The 21144-nt window shown below is 43.1% G+C and overlaps 1 protein-coding gene across 1 annotated transcript; it reads left to right on the top strand.

The window, feature by feature from the left end:
- Positions 1 to 9747: 9747 nt before the first annotated feature.
- On the top strand, positions 9748 to 17713 carry LOC138836317 (mas-related G-protein coupled receptor member X3-like). The gene is made up of 3 exons (XM_070034804.1): positions 9748 to 10011; positions 12933 to 12970; positions 17059 to 17713. Exons 1-3 carry the CDS (start codon positions 9748 to 9750, stop codon positions 17618 to 17620), a joined length of 864 nt encoding a protein of 287 aa, XP_069890905.1. The 3' UTR covers positions 17621 to 17713.
- The last annotated feature ends 3431 nt before the right edge of the window (positions 17714 to 21144 follow it).

Genomic DNA, 21144 nt, shown 5'->3' with positions numbered 1-21144 from the left:
GTCCTTGTACAGTAGGAAGAGGTCAGAATTGGTTAGAAGTTTTGTAATAACTTCTTAATAAGGCATTGATAAATAATCTTATATATTTGAACACAGTGAAAGCCTATTTAGAAATCTTGAGAAGAGCCGGGCGCTGGTGGCTCACGCCTGTAATCCTAGCTACTCAGGAGGCTGAGATCTGAGGATCCAGGTTCAAAGCCAGCCCGGGCAGGAGAGACCATGAGACTCCTATCTCCAATAAACCACCAGAAAACCGGAAGTGGCGCTATAGCTCAAGTGGTAGAGCGCTCGCCTTGAGCTGAAGGGCTGAGGCACAGCGCCCAGGCCCAGAGTTCAAGCCCCACGGCCAACCAAAAAAAAAAAAAAAAAAGAAATCTTGAGAAGAGTTTTGGGGTTGAATTAGTGATGAATACCAAAAAAAGGAAAAGATTTAATGTTAGATAATTATAAATTCCATTGAGAACAAAAAGTGCAAAAAGGTCAAGTAATGAATGTGCTCCAAATAAAATTTACATAATTATATAAATGTTGAAATTAGCATATGAATATCAATGAAAGAGGGTCAGTTGTGGAGGAGAGGGTATGTGCATATGAGGAAGTAAGAATTCAGTTCTCAGTCCCATTTAGAAGCCAACACAACTAAACACAACTAAAGCCAAACTATTAAGAATTAGCAGTATTGTCTGGCATGGTAGCTTAAACTTGTAATCCTATCTACTTGGAAGGCAGAGATTGGGGTATCAAGGTTCAATAATACATTAGTCTGACCAAGCTGCCATAAAAGATGACCAGAATTGGTGACTTAAACAAGAAGTTATCTTCCACAGTTCTGAAGGCTGAAAACTGCAGGGCAAGAGCAGAGTCAGTTCTGCTGAGGGCTTTTGTCCTGGCATGTATATGGTTATCTTGTCCCTTGTTAAAGCTTGGCCAAACAGAGGGGGACTATCCCAGAACCCCTGTGGCAACACAGACCAGGTGAGCTGAGTTAAGGTTTGGGTGACTGGGTCAGTCCGTGTAAAGGCAAAGAAGTCCTGGGAGGAGAGAGACAAAGGGATAGTAAAAAAAAAGGCATCTTTTAAGTCCAATACTGAGGCGACCTTCACAGGGATTGTGGAAAGCAGCATAAAATAATGGCTGGGCACAACAGGGTGTAAAGGGATAACAGCAGCATTTACAAGGCGAAGGTCCTGCACAAGGCAGAATGAGCCGTTAGGTTTGGCTATTGCTAAGATGGGGTATTTCTAGTAAGTCTTCAACAATAGGCTGCAGTTCCAGAAGACTGCAGCAAGGAAGGGGGCACTGGGGTTGTGCAGGAAAGTGTAGGGGGGCCCTCAGGAAGATGTGAATAGGAGGGTGGTGCCTAGCAATAGAGGGGTTGTGAGTATCCCACACCTTGGAGATCACCTCGGGGAGTGAAAAAGGGAAATTCCAAGGATTTACTAGGTGAGCCTACTAAAGCCATCAACAAGGAGATCGTGGGAGAGGCAGAATCAATATCATATTATGACAATTGGGAAGGGAATAGGATAATAGAGGCTCCAAATCTGGCCCAAAGGTCTTTACCCAGCAGTGGAACTGGACAGTGGGAATAACAAGGAAGGAATGACAAAAGGTCACTCCTGAAAAGACATAAATGACAGGGCCGGTGTTGGGGGGAGATTGTAAGGTTTTCCCTCCACCCTGACTATGGAGGTATCAGCTATGTAAGTCTGGCCATGGAACTCAGTGAGCACCAAATACATAGCACCTGTGTTCACCAAAAGTGAAATTATCTTACCTGCAACCATAATTGTCACCGTGGGTTTCTGTGTGGTGATGGGAGTGGTCAGGGCCAGGAGTCCTGAGCTTCCTCAGTCTTCTCCAGCAGCCTGTCCAGAGAGCCAGGAGGGGGCAATGGGGATTTAGTGGATGTCCACCATCCCTGAGAGGATGATGGACAGACCACGGCCCAGTGCCCTGAGCCATTGCACCTGAGGTATGGCTGGGATGGCTTTCCTGGCTGAGGGCAGGCTGCACCTTTATGGGCTGGCTGACCACACCAGTAGCCTAGCCTATTTAGGGGACAGATTCTCCTCCAGTGACCCCTTCGATCATATCCATAGCAGGACCCAGTTGGACCCCATCAGGAAGGGGTTGGTTGCAAAGCCTGAGGCTGGTACTTGAGCTTTTTGGCCTTTTTCTCCCTGCCATGATACGCCTTAAAGGCTGCCTCCATAGCCTCACTAGTGGGTGTCAGGGAACACCTGCCTAGGTTTTTTAGTTTATCCCAAATGTCTGGAGCAGATTGATTAATAAAATGTCTCAGCCTGGCCCAAAAGGTAGACAAGTTTTCATTTTGTAGTCATTTTGTCATCGTTGATGGCTTTGTGGCCTGCCTGTTTGAGACCCTCAAATATACAGGCTATAAAATGGTTTCACCTTTGGCAATCACCCAGGGAATTGTAGTCCCACTGAGGCTCCTGATGGGGCATTGCCTCAGTCCCAATTGGGTGATGGGGGTAGTATGGTGGGTCTCATCTGCAAAGCCAGTGGGCCTTTTCCCAAACTTCCTGTTGTTCCCCTAGTAGGAGGAAACTCAAGATTACATATACACACACACACACATATATACATATATATGTGTATATATATATATATATATATATATATATATATATATATATATATATATCACACCAGGTTACCTCATAGGATTGGAACACACGTAGCAGCTCCTTGATGTAGGTAGTGGGACTGGTGGAGAGAGACCCCAGGCACATCTCGATCTGGGATAAATCATTCAATGAAAACAGTACATGTACCATAGCTATTCTGTCTGCCCCTATCACCTCACATACAGGGAGAATGCAGGCTAAGGTAGAACTCTGAGCTGCAGCAGGACCTTGAGTCTGGGTCTGGGTAAGGAGGGTCCTCAATGTTTCTGCAAGGTATGTAACAACATCCAGGGTGTCTCTCAGTTGAGAACACTGATTCACAGTGGCCAGGCCAGGTGCACTTTTGTCCTGTGGGGGAATTAGGGAGGCCTGAGGGGGAGGGGGTTGCCAAAGAAAGAGGACTTCAGCCTCAGATGGTGCAAGAGCAGAGAGTGAGGGAACAGGTGACCAGCTGAGGGCAGCCAGAGCAATGGCAGGGGGAGGAAGTTCTGCCTTCAGCAGAAGTCCCTCCTCCTGTGGCAGAAGTCCCTCCTTCTCCAACAGAAGTCCCTCATGTTGGAAATGGTGGTGGCTCATCCATGGTATCTGGGAAAGAGTCTAGGTCTGGGTTATAAGCTGGCTAGGAGGAGTTGGGCAGGAGAATGTGAGGATTTAGGAAGTAGTTTAGTCTGAAGAAAAGAGAGAAAGCATCGACATAGCTAGCCTCCTTTAACCTGCCTGAATGCCTACAGAAGTTGGATAGATCCTGTATAATACTGGGATCCAGTGCCCCGTGAATGGGCCATGTGAACTGATTGTACAGTGAATATTCAGGCCAGAATTCAGTAAGAAGCGTATGAGCTCCTGTGGGTCAATGTCTGATTCACGTTTGAGAGTCTCTAGATTATTTAAGAGACAACCCAAAGGGGAGTCCTGAGGAATATTAGGAATATTAAATTGTGCTCTTCCCCTCCCCCCATGGTAAGTGACCTGGAACCAAAAGTTTGCTGTTGAGTGTACTCGGCAGTGCAGTTTGGTTTAAAAAAAAATAAAAAAATAAAAAAAGGAACTCACAAGTGAGAAAAGTCACCACTTTTTCCTACGGGGTCCTTCGGCCATGGGAGGCCCTTTGAAGTGAGATCCAGGTACTTGGATCCAAGTTTTCCTCTAATGGGGGCTTGGCAGCCCACCAGGCCCAAGTGGCCTTAACATGGCCGAAGCTCAGATCTCTGGTCCACTAGTCACTTGCCCAGGAGTAGGAATAAGTTGGCTGCTATTGGATAGATAGGAGGCGTTTGGTCAGCATTCTTTTGGGTCTGCTTAGGACCATGGGTTAGGTCCCAGGGCTGCTGGTTAGAGGGCCACCCCCTCCCCACCTCCTCACCGGCCTTTGTGGGGAGTGAATCCACCAGGGAACCTATCCCGGGCTTTCAGCACCACTATGAAAGGAAAAGAGACTCAAAAGACCACACAGACAAAAGTCACACAGATGAGAAAGACTCATTGCCAGCGGAACTGACAAGTCCAAGTTCTCACTAGGGCAGGAGAAAATGGCACAAACCTGCTCCTCGGAGGACCCTTTAATACAGTCAGGGGCTGGAGGTGGAAGGTGCCTCTCCTACCCCACAGGTACTGTCATAGAGGGTGGAGATTAGGTCTGTGAAGGGGCATTGGCTGACTTACAGAACCCCTCAGTACATCACCTTTATAATAACAACATATTTACATATGTTTATGTTATAGTGACATGAGTAAGGTAATGAGTACATTTCCTATCCAGCATTGTTACCCCCTCCTTTGTTTTTCCCCTGCCATCCCTTCCCTCCCCACCTCCCCAACTCCTCCCTCCTGCTCCGCCCACAGTTGTAAAGTTCATTTTCAACATAGTGTCTTGTCCATCTCATTGTTACAATGGGTCAGCCTGTATCCTTGTTTCAGCATTTTGTTATTTCCCTTCCCCTCCCCAAATTAGAAAAATGCATATTCAAAATGCAGGGCACCAGAATAAAATACAGTGAAAACAGGGGTTATACCATGGGGGAAGAACATACAAAAGAAACAAGAAAATCACATGGTACATTAAAAACAATAGCAACAAAGATAAAACGTCTTATGCCCTATCTTGGGGTTCATTTCATTTAGCATCATCTTATATGGTCATATTTACATAGATTTTGAGCTTTTCTGCTCATCTGAAAAGATTATCCTAGACATATACTAGTTATTGCAAATAAGGGAAACCATGGGCCTATGTTTCTTTTGTCTTGGCTTACTTCACTTAATATAATTTTTTCCAAGTCTTTCCATTTCCTAACAAATGGGGCAATGTCATTCTTTGTGATGGAGGCATAGAATTCCAGTGTGTGTGTGTGTGTGTGTGTGTGTGTGTGTGTGTGTGTGTGTGTGTGTACACGATTTTCTTGATCCATTCATCTACTGAGGGGCATCTGGGTTGCTTCCATATCTTAGCTACAGTGAATAATATTGTGATAAACATAGTTGTGCTGGTAGCTTTAGTATAGCCTTGTTTGTGATCATTTGGGTAAATGCCCAAAAGTGGGATTGCTGGGCATAGGGGAGCTCTATGTGGAGTCTTTTGAGGAACCTCCATACTGCTTTCCAAAGTGGTCGAACAAGTTTATACTCCCATCAACAATGCAGTAGGGTGCCCTTTTGGCTACATCTCCTCCATCATCTGTTGTTATTAGATTTCTTGATTATAGCCATTCTAACTGGAGTGAGGTAGAATCTCAATGATGTTTTGATTTGTATTTCTTTTATGGCTAGAGAGGTTGAGCATTTCTTCATGTGCCTGTTGGCCATTTTTATTTCCTCTTCCGAGAGGTTTCTTTTTAAGTCTTTAGCCCACTTATTAATCAGACGGTTGTTTCTTTGAGGATTTGTTGTTGGGGGATTTAATTTTTTGAGTTCTAAGTATATTTTCGATATGAGACCCTTGCCTGTTGTATGGCTAGTGAAGATCTTCTCCCAACCTATGGGCTTTCTATTGATCTTGCTAGCTATGTCCTTTGCCATGCAGAAGCTCTGCAATTTCATGCAATCCCATTTGTCCAACCTTTCTTTGATTTGTTGTGTTTCTGGGTCTCTATTAAGAAAATTTTGGCCTGTGCCAAGGAGCCTTAGAGTTTCTTCTATTCCTTCTTGTAATGTTTTCAGGGTGTCTGCTTTTACTTCGAGGTCTTTGACCCATTTGGAGTTGATTCTGGTGCAGGGTGATGTATAAGGATCTAGCTTTAGTTTTCTACAGGTGTTTAACCAATTTTGCCAGTACCATTTACTGAAGAGGCTTTCTATTTTTTTTTTTTTTAGCTCCCTTATCAAAGATTGGGTGGCTATAGGTCTTTGGATTCACTTCTGGGTCTTCAATTCTATTCCCTTGGTCCTCAGGTCTGGTTTTTTTTTTTGTTTGTTTGTTTGTTTGTTTGAACTCTGGGCCTGGGCGCTGTCCCTCAGCTCTTCAGCTCAAGGCTAGCGCTCTACCACTTGAGCCACAGCGCCACTTCCAGCTTTTTTCTTTTTGCTTATGTGGTGCTGAGGAATCAAACCCAGGGCCTCAGGCATGCAAGGCAAGCGCTCTACCACTGAGCCACCTTCCCAGCCTTCTCAGGTCTGTTTTTATGCCAGTACCAAGCTGTTTTGATTATTATGGCTTTGTAGTAGAGTTTGAAATTTAGTATTTTTGTATATATTGTTATTATAAAAATACTGTACAGAGGGGTTACAGTTACATAAGGTAATGAGTACATTTCCTATTGAGTGTTGTTACCTCCTCCTTGATATTCCTCCAGCACTGTTCTTTCTGCTGATTGTTTTTGCTATTTGAGATATTTTATTGTTCCATATGAATTTTTGGATTGTTTCTTGTACTTCAGCAATAAAATATTTTTAATACCACGAAGTGGAAATCATTTTGAGAGATGGTCAAGTGGCGGCACAGAATGGGCGGGGGAGTTTAAGAAAATGTAATCGATGTAGTTAGTACATTATGTAAAAATTGTACAATGGGACTTCAGTGTAAGGACAGGAAGATGAAAATAGGGGAGAATGATAGAAGAAGTGACATTAACAAAGAAGCATTATTTCATAACCTGACTAATGTAATTGTAACTGATTTTAAATCTCCTTAATAACAATAAGAGTGGTAGTAATAATAATAACCTCTGACCCGAGTGCCACTGGTACATACTGTACTCCTTGCTATTGAGGAGGTTAAGATCTAGATCACAGTTAAAACCCAACCTAGGCAGGAAAGGCCATGACAATTTTGTCTCCAATTAACCCCCCAAAGAGCTGGAAGTGAAGCTCTGGACAAAGTGGTACAGCACTAGTTTTTTTTTTTTCCCAAAAAAATTTCCTTTTCTTCTCTTGGAGAACCTCTGCTGCTGTGACCACCTTCCCCCTGAACTCTGGACTTCACATGACTACTTCAGGGACAGAAGAGGAACCACATACTAATTTCATCCATTGACCTGATTACGGTTTGACCTGATCACTAATGCTGAATTGTGATGTTTTTTGTCAGTGGTGGGGCCTGAACTCAGCCTGGGTGCTATCCCTGAGCTCAAGGCTAGCACTCTACCACTTGAGCCATCTTCCCAGCCCTTTACCAGCATTCTTTTCCAGCCATAATTGGGTGGGTGGATTGTCTCCTACTGTAAATGTTAAACTTCTCAATAAATTTGAATTGGTTGAAAAAAAAATTTCCTTTTCTTTTTATTCTCACTCTATGACCATAAACACAAACACGAACATTTGTCCCAACATTAGCTACTTAATAGTGATCCTTCTGTCGCTGTTCCTGCCTATGTCTTATCCATTTTCTATTTTTTTTGGGGGGGGGGGGGTGGTGTCCGGTCATGGGGCCTGAACTCTGGGCCTGGGCGCTGTCCCTCAGCTCTTCAGCTCAAGGCTAGCGCTCTACCACTAGAACCACAGCGCCACTTCCAGCTTTTTTCTTTTTGCTTATGTGGTGCTGAGGAATCGAACCCAGGCCCTCAGGCATGCAAGGCAAGCACTCTACCACTGAGTCACTTTCCCAGCCCCTTATCCATTTTCTTTGTAAACTTATGACCTCCTGAATGCAAGACAATCCATCAAGGCACAGATAGTGAGAGGTGGACAAAAGAAGTTTATTTACACTATTTACACCAGAAAAGGGTCCTGAGACCATCTTGTCCTGGGCTAGATACCCAGAACCAAGAGCAGCCTCAACCACCAAACCTCCAAGCCTCCAATGGGCAGCCTTGACTCCCTGACCTTTATTAGTTGGTCTGCAAACCACCCATTAGTCTGTCTGCAAACCTCCAAACCTCTGATCTCCAACCCTCCAAAGGGGAAGGCTTTCCCTTTCTTCCCTTCCTCCTTCCCTGCAGGCCTCTCCACAGGCCTGCCCTGCTCTGCATCTCTCCACAGGCTTCTCCAGAGGAGGCCCCAAATGACCTCCGGGGGAGGCCCCGAATGACCTTCAAAGGAGGCCCAAATGGCCTCTCAAGAAGCCCCGAATGACCTCCAGCCCCAAATGGCCTCTCGAGGCTTTCCCTGCTCCAGCAGGCTTTTCCCTCCTGCTGACTCTCCTTCCACTCCTCCCCTTCCTTGTGCTAACTCACTAACGTTTTTTTCTCCTAAGGGTTCTTGCCCTGATGATTTCCCTTAATGGTGTTCCAACAGCCATTCATGCTCCTCCCCCAAGCTACCCACTGTCCAATCACTTCCTGACAGATCACCATGTGGGGCTCGATGCTCCACCCCTCCAGTAGCATGCCCCGCCCCTTCAGTGGCATGCCCCACCCCTTTCAGCGGAGCCCCTCCATTGGCACGCCCCGTGGGGCGGTGACGTCAGCCTCTCAATGCCCTGCTCTGTCAGGTGGTCCTGTCCCGGGAGCAGAGGCTCGCCTCTTGATACCCCGCCCCCTCCAGCAGGCCGGGCCACGAGGCCACTGACTATTGGACCCCACGGGTTATTACAGTAGGAACCAGAGTGAATCTAACCATGACTTCCTATACATACCCATCTCTCCTACAGATGACGACCTTACTGTAGCTTCTGTTGTCTCTATCGTAGATCATTGTTCCCATTGTTTGCCTCTTCTCCTGCCAACATCTTTAGCCTCCTTTCAGACCTCGTTTTCCCCCACTCAGGGCTAGTACAACGTTTGCTGCCCAATTTTCAGTAAATGAAACTGGAGCTCTAGTTTAATTAAGTTTTAAATTAAGAATTCTATGAAATGGAACGTGATGATTTGCAAGTCAAGATACGAACCTGTCATGGTGGATGATTGGTGAAGATAATTAGGGCTCTCCACCCCAAGCCCTGCCACAGCCTCCCTGGACCCTGAGGGGCCCAGCTCCCGCCTCCCACATCCACGGCCAATGATGACCTCCAAAGTGCGCAACAATCCTTAGAGGCACGGTTAAAGTGACAAAAATTAAAATTACTTACACTATTTACACCAGAAAGGGGGCCTGCAACTACCTTGTCCTGAGCTAGATACCCAGAACCAAGAGCAGCCTCGACCACCAAACCTCCAAGCCCCCAAGGACAGCCCAACCTTTATACGTTGCTCTGCACCAGTAGGCACCTTCCACAGGCCTGCCCTGCTCTGCTCCGGCAGGCTTTCCCCGTCCTGCTGTCTCTCTCTTCGCTCCCCCATTGCTTGCAACACTCCAACTGGTCTCCTGCATAATGGTTTCCAACCACCATTCATGCCCCGCCCCCAAGCTGCGCACTGTCCAATCACTTCTTGACAGCTGACAGCTCTGGACTACTTTTGACAGCTGGCTCGACGCCCTGCCCCCTGCAGCAGTCCGGTCCATGGAGTGCTCAGGCTCAATGCCCTGCCCCCTCCAGTGGGCGGGGCCTCGCCCTCGGTAGGATCCGGCAGGGTGCCCCGCCCCCCGCGAGGACCCACCCAGTGCTTGGCAGGCTATCGCTTCCGGGGAGGCGGAGTGGGCACAGCAGAGGCCCCCTCCCCCCAGCGGCCTCCCCCCTTCCCCTCCCCTCCACTGCCCACTTCCGGCGGCTGTGACGAAGCCCGACGCGGGCTTCCTCCACACGTGCCGAGCCCCGCGCCCTGCGCCGCGTGCCACAGCCGCCATGCCCTTGACCAGACAAAGGGGCTCCAGGGGCGGCCGCCGCGCCAGGAGCAACCACGGGAAGCAGCACCCGCACACCCGGGCGCGTGGCCACCATGGAAGCCTGCGCCAGCTGGGCGGGACACTCCACCTGCTGGTCTACCTGGCCCTGGCGGCGGCCGCCATCTTCCTGGGCTGTTGGCCCTCCCTCTGCGTCCGGGAGGAGCCCCAGCGCGCTGCGGCCCGCCCCGCCAACCTCTCCCGGCAGGGCGGCCCCCCGACCCAGGTGAGGTTCGGGAAGGCCCCCTCGACTTTCCTTTCTTTAACCCACAAAGCTAAGGTTGGTGACTGGAAAGCACACTTTTCCTTTCCTGATCAGCGAGGACACGTTGGGGAAGAGAAGGCCTGACGTTTGAGGCTCATCCTCCACCTGAGGTTCCATTTCTGACTGAGACGTGGCCGCTTTCAGAGTCATGGCGGAAGCCTTCACTTTGCATGGCCACAAGCAAAAACACACCGGTTGCGTGTGGCCACTGGTGCCCAAGGGGTTGCAGATGGTAATTTCCGCTAGCGTGTCTTAGCAGGGTCGGTCTGGCCAGGCTGGGCTGGACCAGACCTGGCAAAACTTCGGCTCATCTGTATCATTTTCATTCTGACCCAGTAGAATTTTGAGTAACGAAAGCCCAAGAAGTAGTCCTTGCATTGGTTAGGGACATTTGATTTGTCTCCCATCTTGATTTTCTGACATTGCGGGCCAAGGCACATTACTATATTTTTATCAGTGCAAAACAACCAGACAAAAGACATTAAGGTGGGTGGCAGGGGCAGTCATGCTTAGATAGGGAAGAAAGAATATGGGGGTAGCTTCGTGGTTATGATGATCCAGTCCTTTGGAATCTTAGAAGGCTCCTCTGGGCATAACAGTGCCACCATTTCAGCCTCTGAGACACCCCTGCCCCACCCCCATTGCTCCCCACACACAGTCCTTTGAAAGGACAGTGTAGAGCACTAGCTTTGAAAACAAAATTCCAGAGATGGTGCTCAGGCCCTGACTTCAAGCCCCAGCACCAGCATATAAAAAATAAATTCAACTCTAAAGACATTTAAATAAGCTTGATATACATGATGAGAATAGTCAATTATACAATATGAAAAATTATAAACATTTGTATTATGCATATAACTATCACCGCTGTTGTGCATAGAGCATGGATATTCAAAAGCCAGGCTACTGCTCTATTACTGATCTACATACCGATACTATCATGATATACAGGTTGAAGTCTTTCATATCCTAGATCATGTGGGACAGAAACATAAGAAGTTCTAAAACATAGAATTGTAGATGAAATGTATGTGTGAACTTGCAGGTATATGTAAATGGAAAGAAGGAAGCTGAAGAGGGAGAAAAAGGTAAAATAACAAAAATTAATGAGATTAAGAACAGGAAGTAGCAATACGTGGAGAATGAGATTATGGGATTCAGGGGGCTTAACAACTTGTAAAGATTTCTCTATCATTTGGAATAAAACTATACTAATGAAGGTTTTTCTGCTATGATGAACACAGAACAAGTGCAGTCAGGCCAGGGTGCACTTTGGATGGCTAAGGCCCAGAGATGCACTTTAATAGTGAGTTACAAGGACCCAAAAGGAAGCTAAAACTACTTGATATTTCTCCTTAAGGTTAAAATTGGCAATTAAAGGACAGAACAGCAATTACTTGAAGGAAGGTAGAATAAATGACACAGGAAGAGCAAGGCAGATATGGGTGTGAAAATAGGATAGATGCCAAGAAACACTTCAGTGTAGGATCATGACTGAGATGGCTCTGGTCTATGATTTGCTTCCAGCATATGTACAGAAAATCACACGGGTTGACTACAATCTTCATGAAGCTCACTTGATCACAAGCTTTCAATGAGCTTTTGTCATCTCTTGAATTTCAGAACAAGTGGATTCTGTTGTTTTATTTAATTTTATTGTCAAGGTGAAGTACAAGTACACACATAAGGTAGTGAGTACATTTCTTCTCAAATATTGTTACTCCCTCCCTCACTTTTCTCCCATTTTTCCTTTGCCCCATCCCCCCCAAGTTATAAAGTTCATTTCCAACATATTATCTTGTGAGTATAACTGTTGCATTGGTTTGCCCTTTGTCCTTTCTCTCACCATTTTGATGCTGATGGGGATGTGACCACAAGGGAACCCTCCTACACTGTTGGTGGGAGTGTAAACTTATTCAACCACTTTGGAAACCAATATGGAGGTTCCTCAAAAGAGTAAAACATAGAGCTTCCCTATGACACAGCAATCCCACTTCTGGCATCTACCCAAATGACCCCAAACAAAGCCATACTAAAGCTACCAGTACAACCATGTTCACTGCAGCATTATTTACTATAGCTAAGATATGGAATCAACCCAGATGCCCCTCAGTAGATGAATGGATCACGATGTATATATACACAATGGAATTCTGTGCCTCCATCAGAAAGAATGACACTGCCCTATTGGTTAGGAAATGGAACAACATGGAAAAAAATTCACATTAAATGAAGTAAGCCAGAGTCAAAGAAACATAGACTCCATGGTTGCCTTCATTTGTAATAATTGGTATATGTCTAGGATAGGCCTAGAAGAGGATCACAATAGCTCAATAGCTATGTATATATGACCATATAAGATAATGCTCTGTGAAATGAACTCCAAGCTATGGAAACAAGAGGTTTTTCTTCATTGTTGGGTTGATTGCTTTTTGTTGTTGTTGTTGTTTGTTTTCTTTTGTCGCTGGTGGGGCTTGAACTCTGGGTCTGGGCATTGTCCCTGCGCTCTTCAGCTCAAGGCAAGTGCTCTACCACCTCAGCCACAGTGCCACTACCAGTTTTCTGGTAGTTAATTGGAGATAAGAGTCTCACAGTCTTTCCTTCCCCTGGCTGGCTTTGAACCACAATCCTCAGATCTCAGCCTCCTGAGTAGCTAGGATTATAGGCATGAACCACCAGCACCTGGCTCATTGTTATTTTTAATGTACTATGTGAAGTTATTTCTTTTCTCTTTCATTCTTTTTTTCCCTATGGTTTGTCCCCTGTTGTCACTGTATTTGATTTTGGTAACCTGTGTATTGTATATATGTTTAACTGAATTAGGGAAGGGAATCAGTCTCTGTTATTGCTCAGTCTGAGAAAGGCTCTTTCTCTCACAACAGGTCACATCTGCAAGTCTGAACAGGAAAATGGAAGAAAGGTAAGGATTTATTCCAAGAACATCCAGATATCCAGTTATGATATTTGCTCTGAGTTCATGTCCCTGTGTTTCCAGTATCAGGTGCTTTATTCCAAGGCTTATGGGAAAAGCCAGAAACAGAAGCTTCCTTCTGAAAACTAACAGCTGGTAGCTCCTACTCTGGAAATTTAAAATAATGTTAACCCAATTTTCCTGGTTTCTAGTCAAAATGTCCTTATTTACCCTTTTATTTCCATTCATGTTGCCATGAATAGAATGCTGACTCCTAATGTTCATTTCAAAGGAAATATGTATCATATGACACATGTTGTATTGATTCTCAAAATATACCACATTGTATCTCTCATGGATCCTAACATAAAAGAAACAAATGATTCAATTTGGAATAATTGAAGAGTCCTTCAGGAGGAGATTATCTGTCATGTAAGGTAGAATCCAGGGCAAAATGGAGATCGCATGGTGAATCCACTGATGGAAGAAAACAGTGAAGCAGAATTTCTGCAATAGCTTTTAGGGAGTAAGGGATGGCCCTGATGTCAGAAAGAGATGGTCACTATAGCTTTATCTGTCATAGTATAAATTTATTACCTAGCAGCTTTAAAAATGTATCTATCACCAAATCACACATTAGTTAAAGGGAGCTAGAGGATGTACAGAAAAATTCCTCCTCCTCTGTCCTTCAATGTACCAATGATGCTGTCCAATGGCTCCATTAAAACCCATACAGAAAAAGAAAGGATTTGGGGCTGGGAAGGGGGCTCAGAGGTAGAGTGCTTGCCTTACATGCATGAGGCCCTGGGTTCGATTCCTCAGCACCACATAAGCAGAAAAAGCTGAACGTGGTGTTGTGGCTCAAGGGGTAGAGCGCTAGCCTTGAGCTGAAGAGCTGAAGGACAGCACCCAGGTCCAGAGTTCAGACCCCATGACCGACCAAAAAAACAAAACAAAACCAAAAAAAAAAAGAAAGAAAGAAAGGATTCTATTGATGGAGTTCATACAAACCAAACTCTTGGGAAGCAAAAGCCAGCAGGGAAGTTTGCAAGCATTTTTTTCATGGAGTATGAGAATAGTCTTTACCTCTTTTATGTCTTCCTATTCTGTGAGATCTAAATATAATTGAAGTGTTTCTCATCTCATTTCCATCATAACTACTATTTCTGATTTGCATCTTTTCTTTTGTCACTTCTATAGAGCTTTCACCATCTTTACAAAAAGTACTTCAAAATGGGAATGTATCTGGCAAATGCAAAATGTACTTCTTCCTTAATAGAGAACAAACATGTCTGCTTACATACTGGACCATTACATAAGGACCTCAACAAAAGGATTGTATAGTCTAGAAACTCCATAGCACAGAAAACAAGGGCCCTATTGTTCCTATTCCCCAATCATGAAGGATGTTGTCAACATCATATGATGAACATGACTTTGGGCCATCTCAGCACACCAGCCTAGAGAAGAGAAAGATGTGAATAAAGTGTATACTCCTTCTGTTTATCGCATGACCTTGAAGTGCTGTATCACTACTCACCTGCCATTAAAATGAAGATGCAATGGAAAATGAAAAATCATATCAATTAAGTAACAAAAAAATCCCCTGGACAGAAAAAAAGAGTTGCTATGGGGGGGGGGGGTGGAGGGGGGAGGGGGGACTCTAGCAGACATGAAAGCCCTTGATATTCTCTCGAGTTCTAGGGTCATAGAATAACATTTGGGAAATTTTGGTGAAATAAGAAGCAAGGCAAAGAACAGAAAGAAAGCTTCACACAGGGCACAAGTAGACCAGCCAAGGGTATGGAGTCTGTTCTTGATGATGTAATCCCTGAAAAATTATCTCCTGTGCTTTAGATGGAGTTCCTTCCAGTGTAGTTGAAATATAAAAATGCATGGTCTATGCTAAATGTGAAAGAATATCAATGAAATAGACATGACTTCTTCCTTCTAGAACTTCACTTTTTGTGAGGAAAACAAATATACCAAATTTAACAGAGAGATTCCTATGGTTAAGTGCTTTGTGCAGGGTCAGTAGAACTTCACTTTTTCCAGTTCAAACCACTAAATCATGAAAGCTCATCTCTCTAAGAGAGTTCATGGTGGATTCATTCACTGAATCCACTCTTTCCACTTGAAGGTCTTTGTGTACACTTTCAGGACAGGAAAGAGGCCCTGGATTCTGCCAACTATTCCCAACAGAAGATCACCCACATATCTTTTAGTCTCTATCATGGAAGTTTTTGTATACTATATTTTCTTTCATTCAAAATTTTGACTAACATATTACTTACAGCTTGGGAATGTCTCCCATGTCATCCACCTGCAATCACTTGGAATTATTGGTCCTTATGTTCAAAGAACTGGTAAAATGGTTGTCCGGAAGCAACCTTGCTAGTTGCACTTCCATGCTTTGAGAGAAGCAGGATAAATTCCTAATATTCTTTCTATTCCAGCTCAATCTAGTCTAAGAGATAAAAAGAAGTTTTTTTAAATTTTATTTGATTTTGTTATTAAGGTGATGTTGTATAGAGGGTTTACAGTTACATAAGTAAGGTAATGAGTACATTTGTTGTCCAGCAGTGTTAACCCTCTCAATTTCTCCCACTTCCTCCTCCCCCCACCGCCGCAAGTTGTAAAGTTCATTTCTAACATAGTATCTTATGAGGATCACTGTTCCATTGGTTCACAATTTGTCCTTGTCTCACCATTTTGTTATTCTCCTTCCCTTCACCAAATCAGATAAACGTATATACAAGACACAGGGTGCTAAAAAAAAAATGACAACAGGGATAAATCAAAGCAGGGAAAATCAAAAGAGTACATTAAAAACAAATTCTTATTTTAATATAGTCATACGTACATAGCTATTGAACTATTGTGACCCTCTGCTAGGACTTACCTAGACATATACTAATTAATTATTGAAAATGAGGGAAACCATGGAGACTATTTTGAAAAGAATGATATTTTTGGGGGGGGGGTCAGGTTGTGGGGCCTGAACTCTGGGCCTGGGTGCTGTCCCTCAGCTCTTCAGCTCAAGGCTAGCGCTCTACCACTTGAGTCACAGTGCCACTTCCGGCTTTTTTCTTTTTGCTTATGTGGTGCTGAGGAATTGAACCAAGGGCCTCATGCATGCAAGGCAAGCGCTCTACCACTGAGCCACCTTCCCAGCCCCTGAAAAGAATAATTTTTAACCAACAGACTCTTGAGATTGAGTCAATGCCTGCTAACCTCTAAGTCTAATGGAAATTTCCACCCATTGTCAATTGATTCTTTTACCCCAGTTGAAATCTGCAAAAGTATCTCTCTTGACATTTCACAACCTGCATTTTCCTTATTTCCCTTCACCCACTCTTCTCATCACAGACAACACTCCATTTAAGACCTGGGCATGGATTTGAAATAGGGTTTACAGTGCACACATCAGTGCACTACTCAGTGCTCCTCTGGAAGATATTCCCATTCTTTATATAATTCTTTTAAATACTTAATAGAAATATGTAGTATCATTTAGCGACCTGTCGGTAATCAACATCAGATATTTAGGCACGAGTATACCTTGAATATACACTGAGTTTGTACAAAATAAATTAGGATGAATGAATTTTTCCATCACATTATATGGATCTGTTCTAGTGTTTTCAATCTTATTTTCATTTTATTTTCCCTTTAACTCATATAATGTGACATGGAAAAGTTGTGCATCACTCATTCATTCAGCAAATAAATTGTGAGTGTAGGGACCTCACACAAAGCTGGCATGTTGATCTTTATGTCTTTCTAAATTCCTACACATGAGAGAAAATTTTCCCTCTGGCCTAAAATAGTACTAGCACTCTGAATGAGGTGTTTGGATCATAGTATATTTCTGTGATATTTGACATCTATGTACAGGACAGAGAACTCATGTATTGCTGAAAAGTAATGGATTTGCTTCTGTACTCCAGAAAGTCCTCAACTCTTGACATATTACTTAATCTCTCAGGTATTCTATATTCTCCCTCTTTACAATAAAATAATGATTCCACATTGCATGGAAAAACTGAGAAGTAAAAATTACATAAGAGTTTCTGAAGCTTGGTTTTTGTTTTCAGGGGCACCGATGGAGTGATTCTGAGCTTGGAACCATCACCACCATCCTTGATGACAGAAGTGACAGGAAGCTATGACTATAACTACACCTATCATGGACATTGGGTCATGGAGAGTATAATTCTCAGGTGGTTGGAAGTCATCACTGATGTGATTGGACTGACAGGAAATGCAGCTGTGATTTGGCTCCTGGACTTCCAGATTCGAAGAAATGCTATCTCAGTTTACATTCTAAACCTGGCTGTGGCTGACTTCCTCTACCTCTGCTTTCATCTTATTTTTTCCCAGGACAGTTTTACCTTACATTTCCTTTCAAGCAAGAAGTATCTCTTAGAATCCTCCGATTTTGTGTTTTACTATTCGTATGCAGTAGGCCTGAGCTTCCTCAGTGTTATTAGCCTGGAGCGCTGCCTGTCTGTCCTGTGTCCCATCTTGGTACCAGTGCCACCATCCAGGACATGCATGATCCTTCATGTGTGTGCTGGTCTTGGTATTATCACTGCCATTTCCCTTTTTGCGAATTTATTACTGTTCATATACCTTGAGTTGGTATCAGTTAAGTAAACTTTCTACTGCTGGATACTTGCTCTTTTTATCCGTGATTCTCTCAGGGTCCAGCCTGGCTCTGACAGTTAAAATGTTCTGTGGCTCTCGACAGATGCCAGTGACCAGGTTGTATGTGACCGCCCAGCTCACAGTGCTGGTCTCCATCTTCTGTGGCCTGCCCTTTGGCATTATCGATTTTCTAATAAAATTGTTTCATATTAATTTGAGAGATTACCTCTGCTACTTTTTTCACCTTCTGCTTTTCCTACCGGTGTTAACAGCTGTGCAATCCCATCATTTACTTCTTTGTTGCTCCTTTAGGCGACGGCAGAGGAGATTCTCAAGCAGGTTCAGCAGAGCGCTCTGCAGGCACTCCTGAAGACATGAACGTGGAGGTAGCCGTTCTCAGGGGACACTGGAGATGTCGGGAAGCAGAGTGAATCAATGATCAACTACTTCTGCCCTGATTTTTAGAGATGGCTTTGTGAGAAAACCTGGCCATGATTATTGTCTGCTCTTGTCTCAATCTATATCCCGGAAATGTAGTCTAATTCCTTAGGATCGTTAAATGGATGCACTTTACCTGGTCTCTCCCAGATTTTGTCAGAGATAGCATTAGTATGAAAGTAGAATGTCTATACCATTCTGTATGACGAAAGTTCTTACATTACTATCTCTAAATATTTTCCCATTTAGCACTTTGTAGTTTTAATTTCACTTCACTTATACATCTTAAAAATCTTATAAATCCTGTATAATTAATTGTCTTACACATTATAAGTTTTAAAAGATTATTTCTTTTCTCTGTGTTCCTACCCAACTAATATTTTATACTGTGTTTAGGACATTGCTGCATGTAGACAGCTGAATTGTGAGAAAATGAGTCCATACATTGTATAAGACCACGTGGACTTTTAATATGATGTCTTTGAAAAACTATCTTGTCTGAAAATAAAAAGTCCAATGGATTAATAACAAGACCACTGAACATATTTGTCATTTCCATGTTAACATGATTCTGGTAATAAAAGGCATAGCCTTTAACATTGAAACAAACTGCTAAATGCCACTTTAGTTCTTTTATTGGGGGGGAGGGTAGGTCATGGGGCCTGAACTCAGCCTGGGCACTGTCCCTCAGCTCTTCAGCTCAGGGCTAGCACCCTACCACTTGAGCCACAGTGCCACTTCCAGCTTTTTCTGCTTATTTGGTGCTGAGGAATCGAACTCAGGGCCTCATGCATACAAAGTAAGCACTCTACCACTAAGCAACCTTCCCAGCCCCTACTTTAGTTCTTTTTCATTTAAGTTTTACTGTAAAGATGATGTACAGAAGGGTTACAGTTATATAAGTGAGGTAATAAGGGCATTTATTTTTGAACAATGTTATGACCTCCTTGTTTTTCTCCCACTTTTTCCCTTCTCAACTATCTGCCCCCCCCAGTAGTAAAGTTCCTTTCCAGCATAGTGTCTAGTGAGTATCACTGTTGTATTGGGTCATCTTTGTCTCACCATTTCTTTGGTTCTCCTTCCCTTCTTCAAATCAGATAAACTGATATACAAGACAAAGGGCACAGAAATAAAAAACAGTGACCAAAGAGAATAAACCAAAGGAGAAAGAAAGAAAAATGAAATAATTGCAAATAGTACAATACAAAAACACATTTCCATTTCTTTAAGTTCATTTGAACAAGCATCATGTTATATGGTCATATGTACATTGCTATTGATCCATTGTGATCCTCTCCAAAGAACATCCTGCTTTGTTCTCACTGTGTGATTGTTTTGAATATTCTTTAATCATACCCAAGTGTAATTATTTGTGTTTTCCTGTCCATCAGATTAACTTGTAGATTTATAGACATATTCTAGTTATTACAAATGAGGGAAATAATGCAGCTTGTATTTCCTGGAGCCTAGCTTACTTTGTTTAATATAATTGTTTCCAAGTCTTTGCAAGTCTTTCCCTTTCCTTACAAATGGGCAGTGTCATTCTGTCTGATGGAAACATCAAATTCCATTGTGTATCACCCCAGTTAGAATGGCCATTATCAAGGAGACTAATAATAACAGATGCAGATGGGGATGTGGTCAAAAGGAACCCTACTACACTGTTAGTGAGAATGTTTGTTCAACCCCTCTGGAAAGCATCATGGAGGTGCCTCAAAATGAACTTCACATTTGATGAGGAACATAAATTCATTAAATGTAAAATAAAGATTCCAATGGTGAAATGCCTGTGTATGATCAATAAAACTTCTGTTTTTCCACTTTAAGCCACTAAAAAACACATAATCTGATCTATCTACCAGAGTTCATGGTGGGTTTCCTCCCTGCATGCCACTCATTCCACTTGAAGGACTCCAGCCATTTTCAGGACAGGAAAGGACCCCTTGATTCAGCTAACTATTGCTAATTTTATTTCACTCACAATTTTCAGTGGCACATTGGTTCCAACTTGGAAATTTCTCCTATATTTTTTCATCATCCACTCTTAATCCACTTGGAATCATTGGTAGTTATATTCAAAGGGCATAGTAAAAGGGCAGCTCTGCTGGTTTCATTTCCATGTTTTGACAGAATCATGATTAATTACTCATACTCTTTCTATTCCAGTTCTATCTAATGTAAAGTTGAGAAAACAATTTTTAACCCATAGACCTTTGAAAAGAATGAGTCAATACCTGCTAAGAATCAATGCCTATCAATCTATGGGAACTTTTGACCCATTGTTAGCTGATCCTTTTTCTCCACTTGAATTCTACCTAAGCATTTCTCTTGATATTTTACAACGTGCACTTTTTCTACTTCACTGATTCCTCTCATCACAGAGAACACTCTATTAAAGACCTGGGAGAGGGTGTGAAACAGGTTATAATACACACTCAGAGCACTCCACTTACTGCCCCTCAAATAGATAAACTCATACTTCATATAATTCTTCTAGATGCTTAGCAAAACTATATCGTGTCCTTCGAAGACCTGTCAGTGATCACCCTCAGATGACTAGACATACAAAATACTTCTAAATATACCCTGAATTTGTGCAAAATGACTTAAGATGTATGATGTTTTTCCATCACATTTTATGGGTTTGTTCTAATGGTTTTTATTCTATTTTCATTTTATTTTCCACATCATTCATATAATGTGACATGGGAAAATTGTATCATGTACTCATTCCGTGAATAAATTGTGAGTATAGGGTCACACAAAGCTGGCCTGGTGATCTTTGTGTCTCTACACAGGAGAGAAAAATTACTGACCTAGAGTAATGCTGGAGCTACAGCAGTAGCCCTCTGAGTATGCTGTTTAGATCATACTATGTTTTTCTGATACTTAAAGGTTTTGATATAGAAAGCAGAATCCTCAGACTCTGTTGATGACTACTACTGGATTTGCTTCTATACTCCAGAAAATCCTCAACTCTTGACATATTAATCTCTGAGGTATTGTATTTTCTCCTTCTTTACAATGGAAAAAATAATTACCACACTGCAGGATAAAGATGAGAAACAGAAATTACATAAGAGTTTCTGAAGCTT

The sequence above is a fragment of the Dipodomys merriami genome, unplaced genomic scaffold, assembly GCF_024711535.1.
Source record: "Dipodomys merriami isolate MVZ:Mamm:240054 unplaced genomic scaffold, mDipMer1.0.p SCAF_25, whole genome shotgun sequence".
Taxonomy (NCBI): Eukaryota; Metazoa; Chordata; class Mammalia; order Rodentia; family Heteromyidae; genus Dipodomys; species Dipodomys merriami.
This window is presented reverse-complemented; position numbering and strand designations above follow the sequence as displayed.

Coding starts and splice junctions, on each gene's coding strand:
- LOC138836317 (XM_070034804.1), top strand. CDS start 9,748: ATGCCCTTGACCAGACAAAGGGGCTCCAGGGGCGGCCGCCGCGCCAGG. Junction 10,012..12,932: donor AGGGCGGCCCCCCGACCCAG/GTGAGGTTCGGG, acceptor CTCTCACAACAG/GTCACATCTGCAAGTCTGAA. Junction 12,971..17,058: donor AACAGGAAAATGGAAGAAAG/GTAAGGATTTAT, acceptor TTTTGTTTTCAG/GGGCACCGATGGAGTGATTC.